The 12,340-nt window shown below is 34.7% G+C and overlaps 1 protein-coding gene across 1 annotated transcript; it reads right to left on the minus strand.

Annotated features, from left to right (window-relative positions):
• Positions 1-1,199: 1,199 nt before the first annotated feature.
• On the minus strand, positions 1,200-4,893 carry LOC127119617 (chorismate mutase 3, chloroplastic). Its single transcript, XM_051049883.1, has 6 exons — positions 4,626-4,893; positions 3,210-3,432; positions 3,031-3,117; positions 2,097-2,240; positions 1,738-1,830; positions 1,200-1,652 (listed from the first exon to the last, which is right to left on the minus strand). The coding sequence occupies exons 1-6, from the start codon at positions 4,826-4,828 to the stop codon at positions 1,416-1,418; spliced, it is 987 nt and encodes a 328-aa protein (XP_050905840.1). The 5' UTR covers positions 4,829-4,893; the 3' UTR covers positions 1,200-1,415.
• Between the last annotated feature and the right edge of the window lie 7,447 nt (positions 4,894-12,340).

Raw genomic sequence — 12,340 nt, forward strand, 5'->3', positions numbered from 1 at the left:
AACAAAGGGCAAAAGGAATGAGATCAAAATGGTGCTTGAGTTGAAAATGACATGGCTGCCAAGTGGAGGTTATGACAAGGTTTTGACCCAATTTGACAACTTATCCCTTTCCGAATTGAGGTTCTTATGGATTGAATTGATGCTTGAGCATTGAAGCAAAGTTGTAAAGGAACTCATTATGAACATTTCCTCAAAGAAACTTGTCAATTGGTTAAAAATTGAAGAAGTTATGGGGTTTGGACCAAAAGTAAACCATACTTGCAAATTAGGTCAACCAAACTTGTGCAAACTTGAAGTTCTCTTGCATCACAAGCTAAAATGATGATGGAATGAGCATCTCTTGAAGAGAATTTGATTAAAGTTTGAATGATCTTGAGGATGACTTGAAGATTGAGTGATGTGGCATAAACGCATGAACCACACTTGCATCTTTCTTGACCAAAATGACCTTTGTTTTGTCTTGAATTGAGGCATGCTCACAAACAAGTATCATCTCTTATTGATACTTTGGTTAGTTGATGAGTAAATCAAAGTGAAAAAACCTTAATGTTAAGATCAAACAAAGAATGTGGTCATGCTTGTGAACCAATGACCAAATGCAAAAGGTCACGCTAAAGTTATGATGATGCATGATATGATTCCATGTATGCAAATGAAACTAAGCAAAAGATAGAAAAATGGATGATAAATTTTGGGGTATGACGTCGGTATTGATTATTTGTTACTAGGAATTCTTTTGAACATCCAAGAACAATTGGTTGGTACTTGCCAATTCATGATATTTTCTTCTTTCACATAATACTCATTCATCCATTTTACCCATAGCTTATCTACTTTGACTTGCATTGTTGTTTGGTTCCACTCAATCAGTAAAGTTATATTTAGACCCCCGTGTTTTTTAGCTCACACACCTTGTCCCATGTTACCTGGGTTTTTCTTACTACCTGAGTCTTTCCCACTTAATTCCTTCACCGGATTGTTCCCAATTTTACATAACTGTTTTTATTCTAATATCTTAACTATTAAACCTTTAATAATAGTTTAATCTCAGATCTCTTAGCAGCTTTGAAATTAAGATTAAGCATAAAATATCAGAAATTCTAATTAGTTTCATGCTTCTGCATCATCTCTAGACTACAAAGTCATAACCTCAAACAGTAACATTTCACTCTCATTTTAAATCATGAATCATAAATCAATTTAAAGGACAAATAAGATATTATTCCTTAAATAAAGACAAATATCAAAATCCTGAAAACAACATAATTTATTCTTAAACAAGATAAACATCCTAAATCATCATCTAGCACAAAGTTCCAATAATTGGGGAAAAAATTCAGATAAACATCCCTCATTTTTCTCCTCGACATCAAGTTCTAAGAATTGGAAAGCAAAAAGAAAACCATGTTCTTCTATTAATCAAGTCTTCTCAACAAGTATTCTACCTGCACTTGTTTTGTGAGAGGCATTATCCAATCTCTATAAAGATTACCTATCAAGCCTGACTCGATTTTATAAGCCGGATCAACTACTTCACCTTTGTCTTCGATCTTTACCACTTGACCATATGCTCTTGATTTCATTTCTACTCTCTCCTGCACCAATGCCTCCACTGTTTCATACGTCAACAACTCCATCAGCCGTTTCCCGTCCTGTTAATCGAAGAAAGCCATATCAAGATACATTTATGTAGTGTCACAATGTAAAGGGTGTGTTATAAGGCAAGTAAAATCGTACTTTCGCTATAATGGCAGGCTCATATACTTTAGAGGATTCTAGAAACTTTGCCTCAGCAACAAATTTCCCATAGTGGATTCTCTTTGAGAGAGCCTGTAATGGTGCCAAAACATTGTTATAATCATATTTTATAACAAAACACGGCATTTGTACTTCTCTCGTGTGATTATAATGTTCAAATTTAGTAAAACGATATTAATAGACCAAACATCATATTATTAGTCAATGAATTGAACATCAGTGCATATACTGAACATTCAGGATTAAGAAGGCATGACTCGATTCTGATTGATTCACAGAAATGAGCTTCTTGTACATTTACCATCATTCTTATTAGGAAAGAGAAGCTTAATATGTACCTGCAAGCAAAGAGTGTCACAAACCGCAGCTGATCCACAGTTACCATCATCTCCTGGTTTTACCAATCTTGGCAGGAGATCCTTAAAATACATGTCCCAAATCGACTTGTTTATATTGATTGAATTGGCACTGCGATGCAGAACCTAATTATTTATACAAGAGAAAGTGAAAGGTAGATCAGTATAAAAACAAGAACTACTGTGAAAACTAAAAACAGGAACTACTTTTTTTTATGAAAGTATTTTTTATCTTAATTCTGTTAAACAAAGTAAGAAGGTGTCGCTGTTACTTTAAGGTAATAGCTAAATAGAAAAGTTGTATGAAGGATAATGATAACCAAAAGGAAGGAATTGTGTGTTACTAAGTGGCTACTGCCTTCTACTTTTATTTAGGGGTGGCAAAACTGATCCGGCCCGCCGGCATGTCTGTTTTGCACGTAATTTTTTGTGGGACGGGCCAAGATTTGAGGCCCGCATCCTCTAATATGCCTGCTACGTTTTTATCGGGTGTGGCAACATAAATTTTTACAATTTTCAGGCTTTAAAGGTGCAGTCCCACAGACCTGCCCCACCCTCATTTTTTGCAAGATTCTAGGCCCGTGCCCTCAACAATGCCCGTCCCACCCCGTCTTTTACGGGCTTTTGCGGGGCAAACATGCCCGTTTGGCACCCCTACTTTTATCCATGGGCTTGGCTTGACATGTGACTTGCCAATTACATTTGAATTCCTGGAAGCATCATAAGAATTTCATTCTCATCAAAAGGGCACGCACAAGGATAATCATTAATCAATCTTCACTCACCAACCTTATCAAAGTAAGATAAATATTAAATACTCTCATGAAGCTATGATACTCTAGAAAATGAAACCGTTTGTTTGTTGAATATCAAATGAATTTTCACTTTCGTAATAAGAAAGAGAAGATTTCAAAACCTGTGGGTACTTCAATGGTGGAAGCAGTGGTTCAGGTAAGTATGCTGGGAAGAAAGCATGCTCATCTGGGCTCATATATCTTCCCACCTAATTTCAAACGGAAACGAAGCACAAAACGGTTTAATCACGAAACTTTTTTTTCTTCCATATTTTATAAGCTTTAAAAAATTTGTAACAACCTGTGCATGAAGTTTTTCAGTTTCGCAGACCATGTACTCAACCAAAGAGCCACGAAAACCATCTGCGAAGAGTGCATCGCTGTCATACGTGTCTTCGTTGTAGGAATACTGAGCTCTCTCCAGAAGACTGAATATTATGCTGTCCTCTTGCCTGATCAAAGAATGCCTGATGCTCTCTAACGTCAAGCTCTTACTTTCATCCACCCTTATTTTACTTGAATGTCTGACCAAAAGAAAATGTCAAAAAAATAGGATCCACAAGTTTTCATAGTACAAAAAGTTTCTATGGTTAAACTCTTAGGAATTTAGTGGTGAAGGATTAAATTTCCATTATATTACGATAAATAATCCCCATTTGAGATGTATGCGGTAAAGACCGGTTTGATCAACGCACACAGGTAAGAAAAATGAAAGAAATACTCTATAGTAGCAGTGGCAAAACGGGTCCGGCCCACCGGACATGCCTATTTTACCCGCTCTTTTTCGCGGGGAGGGCCAAGGTTTTAGGCCCGCACCCTCTAATATGTCTGCCCAGCCCCACCCCGTTTTTTTTGTAGCCTTTTGTAGGTACAGACATTAGCATAATTCTTTGTGATTTTAAGCTTTAAAAGTGAAATGCCTACCCCGCTCCGCCCTTATTCTTTTGCAGGTCGGCCATGCCCATTTACCATCCCTACTCTATAGTGAGTGCATAATCCACTCACTGTCAAGCCATTAGATCTAAGATCCTCTAAATCCAGATCTGATTGCTCTGCATCCACGAGTCTTCAGCTCGACGGAAAGAACATTACTTTGTAATATCAAAGGACAAAGTTCAAATTTTCTCAGATACATAAATCTTTTCCCCCTTTTCCATTTTTTACTAAAAAGATCCAGCAGCTCTATGCCATGCAATGAAGTACATACATCACAAATACGACACCAACACTGACACGTCAACATCGGTAATAACTTGAAAAAATGAATAAATTTAACATAATCACAAGCGTCGATGTAGACACCGACACTGACGCAAACACACATATTTTAGAGGTATCGATGCTACAGAGCATGCAACGGCTCTGGATTCAAAGCAGTTGGATCTAGGTGCAAGATCCAACTAAACCACCTTGCACTTGGATCCAACAATTGTGCAGCTGCTCTAGAGAATTCAATTGGCAAATATTAGCCAAACTAAAACAGTAAATTCAATTCCACATCCAACAAAATGCATCACCAATTTCAAACGCAAATGCACAATGAAAGTCATTAAAGTTCATGAACAAACGCATTCCTCAAATAGAAAACAATAGAATCTAGCATAAACATTCAATAGCATTCACCAACCAACAATAAATGACACATTGATCACTAAAACAACAAAACATTAAAGGGTTGTTGTTGGAAAGAAATAAAAAGTAATAAATGGTGATGTACCTGAATTGAAAGGAAGAAGAAGAGGAAGTAGCATGAACTTGAAGAGGGCGATAGGAAACAGTAAGAATGGGTGATGATTGAACAAAGCTGTGGTGTGTACGAAGTGAAATGGTGGATTTGGGAAGAACATGCGAAATGGGTTTGCTTTGTTTTGAACCTATGTGTGCATGATGATGATGATGCAACTTCAATAGTGATTCCATTGTTTCGTTTTTGTGTGTGAAGGTGACAGCTATGGGACAGTTACTCTGAAAATAGGGTTTTAGAATTAGTTTTTATTCTATTTTTATATATATATATATATATATATATATATATATATATATATATATATATATATATATATATATATATATATATATATATATATATATATATATATATATATATATATATATATATATATATATATATATGAGAATAAAAGTATTTACTCAAAGGAAGAAAAAAAGATAAGAAAAAGAAATTGTAAGATTTTAGATAAATGATGACTTAGATAATCCATATTAACTATTTAGTTAATATTTATTTTTAAATAATCGATTTATTGAATAATTATTAGATATATTGATTATTGATTTTCTTTCATAACAGTGATCGAAAGTTGAAATCTAGAGTTTATAATTAGTTTTTTTTTTTAATTATAAGTTTTAGAATGAGAAAGTGAATGATGTAAGGATGGTGTAAATTTATTTTATATTATCAATCAATGATGACTATATATTCCGTCAAATTAGATTGAAAATTTTAAATTACTTGTATGATCTAATAAAATGATATATTTCTTTTAGATGATGGTGTAAATTTTTTTTATACTGTCAGAACATCATTATTAAAACTCTTTTAGAATATAATTGTTGGAGCATAAAAGTGTTTATTCAAAAAAAGGAAAAAATAATTTATGTGAGATTTTAGGTAAATGATGACGCGACAGATAATCCGTATATAATTATTTAGTCGATATTTTTTTTTAAGTTTATTAAATAATCGATTCATTGAATAATTATTAAGTACATCGATTTTTGATTTTTTTTTATAATAGTGATCAAAGAGTTGAAAATAGAAAGTTTTAGAATTAGTTAAAAAATTTGGATTGCAAATTCTAAAATATAGTTGGTGGGGGCATAAAAGTTTTTATTCAAAAGAAGAAAAAAAGAAAAGAAATTGTATGATATTTTATGTAAATGATGACGCGCCAGATAATTAACATTTGATTATATACTCGATATTTATCTTTTTAGTTTTATTAAATAATCAATTTATTAAATATTTATTAGATATATCGATTATTGATTTTTTTTATTATAATGACTAGAGAATTGAAAATTGAGAATTCTAAAATATAGTTGTTAGAGCATAAAAGTATTTACTCAAAAGAAGAAAAGAAAAAAGAAAGTGTGAGATTTTATGTAAATGATAACGCGGTATGTAATCAGTATTATATCATTTCCTCGATGTTTATCTTTTTAAGTTTATTAAATATTTGATTTATTAAACGATTATTATATCAATTATTGATTATTAGAATTACAAGTTCTAGGATATAGCTAATGGAGCATAAAAGTGTTTATTCATAAGAAGAACAAAAGAAAAAAAATTGTGTGAGATTTTATTTAAATGATGACGCGGCATATAGTCAGTATTATATGATTTTTTGATTATAAGTTCTAAAATATTGTTGGTGGAGAATAAAAGTATTTACTCAAAAGATAAAAAAATAAGAAAAAGAATTTGTGTGAGATTTTATGTAAATCATGATGTGGAAGATAATTGATATTTGATTATTTAGTTTGCGTTTATATTTTTAAATTTATTAAATAATCAATTCATTGAATAACTATTAGATATATCGATTATTCAACAAATCTAAGTTTTAGTTTAAATAGTCTTTCCGTGTCCATGTAAGTTGACGTGTCTATAATAAATCAAAATCCTTATGAAATCTGTAGGATTCCTGCGGATTTTCCTTTGAATTTTCAGGTGGATTGCATATTTTTCTTTGAATATTCCGGCAGATTTAAAGTGGATTTTTCTTTGAATTTTTCTACGGATTTAAAGCTGATTTTTCTTTGAATTTTCCTACGGATTTTCATTATAGACTAAAAACAAAAACTCGCATATTTACATGAACAAAAAGACTATTTAAATCTTATTTTTTTTTATAATAGTGATCATTGAGTCGAATAAGTCAAATACTATAAAGAAGTTGAAGAAGAAAAAGCATGCAATTGACACATAAATGTTAATAAGGAAGGAGCATACAATAAGAAGATAATGTGAGAGAAGAGTACAATTCAGAAAAGTGGCAAGATAGAGCTATAACTATGAAAGTTTTTGGCCAATTTCAATTTTGAAGTATTGCCTTTTCTTGCTTTTCTTCCTCATCCATTAACTTCACATAAAACTCTATTTGCTCACAATTATTAGGCATAATAGCTAAAATAAATTCATTTTCTTTCCTTCTCAAGAAATATGTATAACATAGTTTCCATTTTGTTATTTCAGCCTTGGCAAATATCTATGAGAAGAAACAAAAGTCATGAAGACATACACACCTTTATTTCTTTTCTAAATCATTTTCCTTGATTTTGTGTCTCCCTCATGTTTTCTATAATACTTCTAAGGAATGTTTTTAAAACTCCATTTAAAATTCCCCTATTCCTTATATCATAGTCCAATACATTATTTGAGCTTCTTTTTTTTAAAACAATTGATATGATGTGAAACATTTTTATCATGGTTGTTTATGTTGGATTTGTACATTTCTCTCATTTACTTTGATTACATAGGCATTGGATTGTGTAAGAATATAATTCTTTGCCTTTTATTGATACGATTTATGAATTATGTACGACTCTCATCAAATTCTATATAGATACTTAATAACTAATAAATATAACTGATAACTAATCAATATGATTATATTAATAACTAACCAATATAATTAAAGCCTAATATTCCTCCACAAATGAAGCGGAAGATTGACGGATGTTGAGTATGTCTCTGAAATCCTGAAACAATATGAAGGGAAAACCTTTTGTTAAAATATCCGTAATTTGATACTGTTCGCTGTTGATTTTGGCGAACAACCTTTGGTTTTCCAAAACTTGTCGAATTGGGTTACTTGTAGGATCAACCACACAAATCCTAGGACATGTGCAAATCTAAATAACTTTGTAAATCTCTAGAACAACTTTTGTATCTTTCATTTGGTTCACTAAGTCTTTCATGTCGAAAGATATCGATTACAAATGCTTAAATAAAAGTAAACTTAACAAGATTAAGATGAAATGGCGGAATATAACTGGCGAAGCATAAAGTGTCGAAAAGAAAATGCAAACAGATAAATGACTGGTAAATGTAAAGGAAAATTGGTAAAGAACTTTGAATTTTATAAAGTAAAACTTTAAAGAAATGGTGTTCGTTTACACGTACATGTTCCAAATATGACTCTTTTCTCTCACATGGGGACTTTGAGTATTTTGCAGGAATTTTGTACAAGTTTTCACACACTTTTTCTGATAACAACTATCCTATTTATATACAAACAAAATAACTGTTACTAACGAACAAATCCTAAAACTGTGACACTTGGCTTTTCTTCCTTTCGCCAGATGCTTCCACGCGTCTTCTGTCAAACGTCACAACTCTTTTGAATTTAAAATTTCACTTTACGTCGAAATGACGTCTCTCTCCAGACTTTGTCGAATTGTCGAAATACCAATATGTCGAAGTGTCGAAAACACTTATCAACTAAACTGTTAATCTCATGGAGTCATTTGTCGAAAGAACCATTCTGCATACTAATCTCATGGCGTCAAAAACGCATGTATACAAATTGCCCCCCAGCAAAGATGTTTCGACTCTTTTGGAGAAACAGTCATTTGTTGTCAACCAGTATTTTGATGCCATGTCATTTAATTTCATTATTTCCAAGTTTTTGTAATCTCAAGTTCCAATACAGATTCATCATTACACTTTCTCCAAGATGTCACGTCTAGCCCACGTTCAGACTCTACCTCCATCACTTCCTAACATCATGGCCTCTTTTTAACTTCCACCTCTTCAACATCACCATGAAAATCAGCCACGTGTCCCACGATCACCATTAAAATTTTAAAGTGTTTTTATCATCTTCCTTCTATAAATACCCATAACCTATTTTCTCTGAACTTTTTTAACGCTTCAGAATTCCTTTCTTCATACCCATTTTTCTTAAACTTTCAACTTTCTTGAGAAAAATTCCTCCGTTCTTCCCAACAATGGCTCCTCACAAATCTTCCAGCAGCAAACATTCCAAGAAGAATCAAGATTCAGCTCTTTCTCCTGCGCATGATTTGAAGGGACCAATGACTATTGGAAACCAACAATATGTTCCTGAACCTCCCAATGAGAGAGAGAAGGAATGTATCTACAAATCCCAGGTATTAATTCCTGTTCTTGTTTCTGGAAACTGTCACGCTATGTTAGGTCCACTTCCGAATCCAGAGATTAAGCCAGATCGTTTAAAAGAATTTTTTCCAACCTATTTCCATACCAAACCCATAGGTGCTGGAGTGAAACCTCAACCTAAAGAGAAAACGGTAGAACAAAATGACCCACCGAGTTCGACTAATGATGGAGAGTTGAACTTAACTTATTTGAATTACACCAGGATATTTAGAACTTGTCCATGGTCGAAAGACCCTTCAGACTACTTATCTTGGCTAGATAAAGTTGAAAATATTAAAGGGGATTTCTGGAAGGAAATAGGTATTTTCGACCTCATTCAATTGTCGAGAGCAGGACCCAACGTTTGTCCCAATATGCTTTTGGCTTCCCTCTATTTTTGGGACAGTACCTATAACACTTTTTACCTTCCTTGTGGGATGGTTACGCCCACTCTCTTCGACGCAGCAGCCATCGTTGGCCTTCGCCCCAATGGGATAGATTTCGACCCTACTAACCTAAACGAAGATACCATCGCTTTCGACACTAGCTTTGCTCCATACTCTTTATTTACGTCTTATTATCATGACAAGAGTACCACGGAAGTCTCGGATGTCGAACACATAGCCTTTTTTACTCTGTGGCTATCCAAATATGTGTTTTGCTCTCGTTCCCTCCAAGTTGCCAAGAGATTCATCACCATGGCCAATCAGCTTCACGCAGGCACCAAACTATGTTTGAGCGAAATGATTTTGGCGAATCTTTACGAATCTTTGAGTGAGAGCGTACATCTTTTGAAAACCATTAAAGACCAAGGTAAAATCAATTTGTCAGGACCCTTTTGGCTTTTACAATTATGGCTCAATGCCACCTTTGAAGCTTCTCTTCCTGTAGAACCAGAGGTGGACGAAGAAAAAGTGAAAGACACGACTGTCGAATGACCTAGGTTGGTGCAACTAACGCCAACTGATGAAGGAATTAGCCTTCGACAAGCTTTCAAAAGTTATGTCATGATGTTTGCCAAAAAGTATCATTTTGCTTCGACCATGGCACCTTTTGCTAATAGAAAAATTGGGCCTGACTGGTTTACCCAGCAACTGCCCTTGGAAATGCAGAAGGATGAAAATATATTTTTGGATGTGTGGGAATCATTTTTAACTCCCAGGCTCCTTTTTTCTTATCGTAACGCCACTAAAACCCAAATAGCTTTGATAGTCTATCAACCCAATCTTGTTGCTAGATAGTTTGGTTTGATCTAAATAAAACCTCGACCCATATTCCCCAAGAAAGGATCCATCATTTTTTACAACTCCCTTCATACTGAAGATGAGAGCAAAGAACTGTCGAAGAAACTGACTGATGACTCTCTTGACATTCGACCAGTGATCTTTCGACCATCTTTTCTATGTACTCCTGAGTTTGATGAGTGGTGGAAGGATTATTATTCTACCAGATTTTTTGACGTAGCAGCCTTCACTACACATTTAACAAATGCTTTTGCTTTTGTGCAGGATCAGACCAAAAAAGGTATTCAAAGACACATTAGAGAAATACAAAAATTTCAAAAATATTTCGAAACTGCGTATAGACCTGATGATCTTAGTTGAACCATACACGAAGCAGCAGCAGAATTAAAACGTAAATTGACGGAGAAGTTTGAAAAATTGTCATTGCCTTCAAATGTTCGACCAGAGGCGCGCTATGACCTGGCTTTCAGTTGTCATCCACCAAAATTTCCTCCTCTGCCAATTGCTGAATTTGGCGTGGCATTTAGCCCTCCATTTCCAGATTGGTTCGTTTGTGGGGACTATATGAAAATTCTTCGTCAATAGTACAAAAAACCTGCTGAGCGTGTGGTTCTGACTAAGTATCATCTGGACGAATACCAAGGACACCTTCATATTGGAATAGAACACGTTCGCGTGGAATATCCCATTCTTGAAGGTGTTCACAGAAAACATGATTTTCCTTTGTTATTCTAACTGTATTATCATGTATCTCTTATATCTGTTTCTGAATCTCCTTTCTTTCCTTAGCCGCAAGGATTCCCACCAAGAAAACTTCTGTCGAAGCGTCACCAAGTGCTGCTAGAAATATTCGACAAAGGTACAAAACTTTACTCTTCTCATTTATTCTTTTCCCTTTTAAGAAACTAACTGGCTTTGGTCTGCATGACTAGGTAAGTCGAAAACCCCCATCAGTCCAAAAAAGAAAGAATGAAGAGGAGAAAGAAGAGGATAAAGTTCCTAATGAAGAATCTGGTGACGAATCTCCAGAGCTAATCCCCCCTCCTCCTCAGAAGAAGAAAATCAAGAAGGTCTCTTCCCAAAGATCCATTGTTAAATCAGCTAGAAAGGATTCTGCAAGTGCTCCCACTGTTAACCTTCAGTCGAAGGGTACGGAGAGTGGGAAATCTAGTTTTAAGACTGAGATTCCTGAGGTAAATCTTTATTTCGACTGTATATATTCATCTTTTTTGCCTCTCTTTCTTCTAACTTAGAATTATTTTCAGAAACAATTGGTTGTCGAAAGAACACCTGAGAAAACTCTGGAGGAAACAGTCAAAGAAGAAGATATCCCCACAAGTGATCACGACAGGCAAACTGTAGCAGAATTCGATGCTACAATGGGTGAAGCTTCTGAAGATGGATCTCCTCCCCATCCAGGATTAAATGCTGCAAATCAGGGTGACGATACTGACATGGAAGCTGGGGTCGAAGATGATCATGAAGACGAAACTGCCAAAGATGGGGACGACCAGTCGAAACAAACAGAGGCTGGGCAAACTTTAGGGCGAAACACTCCACCCGCTCCTGACCAGACCCAAGGAAGTGGCAAATCAACTGGTTCGACTGGTTTCTCTCGCGAAGAGCTTGAGAGTCTCAAAGTGCAGAAACCCTTAGAGTATCTGAAGGCTATGCTTAGCGCTCGTTTTAATTTTCAAGATTCTTCGCAGAGCAGTTCGACTACTTCTGGGGCCACTTCTAAAGCACCATCTCTTGACAACATTCTGACCAAGATTAAGACGAAAATCCTTGATGTTGATTTGTTCAAAATTTTGGAAGAAAACGCCCTTGCTCACATTGAACTTAAGAAAATTTTGAAACAAATAAACGTCTTGGAAACTTCTGCTGAGGTTGGAAGTTTTGTGATGGAGCCGATGACCCTTATTGACTTGGCGACTGCAGACCTTCATCGTCAAAGAGATCTTTCCCAATAAATCTTCTCAAAATCTGAAACTCAAACTGTTGAATGGGATGCTGTTGCAACTTCGACTGACTAAGTTT

The sequence above is a fragment of the Lathyrus oleraceus genome, chromosome 2 (genome assembly GCF_024323335.1).
Source record: "Lathyrus oleraceus cultivar Zhongwan6 chromosome 2, CAAS_Psat_ZW6_1.0, whole genome shotgun sequence".
In the NCBI taxonomy this organism is placed as follows: domain Eukaryota; kingdom Viridiplantae; phylum Streptophyta; class Magnoliopsida; order Fabales; family Fabaceae; genus Lathyrus; species Lathyrus oleraceus.

Excerpts from the sequence above, each read along its gene's own strand:
- LOC127119617 (XM_051049883.1), bottom strand. The coding sequence starts at position 4,828 with ATGGAATCACTATTGAAGTTGCATCATCATCATCATGCACACATAGGT. Across the intron at positions 1,831-2,096 it reads GTGACACTCTTTGCTTGCAG|GCTCTCTCAAAGAGAATCCA; the intron begins GTACATATTAAG and ends GCACCATTACAG. Across the intron at positions 1,653-1,737 it reads AGCCTGCCATTATAGCGAAA|GACGGGAAACGGCTGATGGA; the intron begins GTACGATTTTAC and ends TTCGATTAACAG.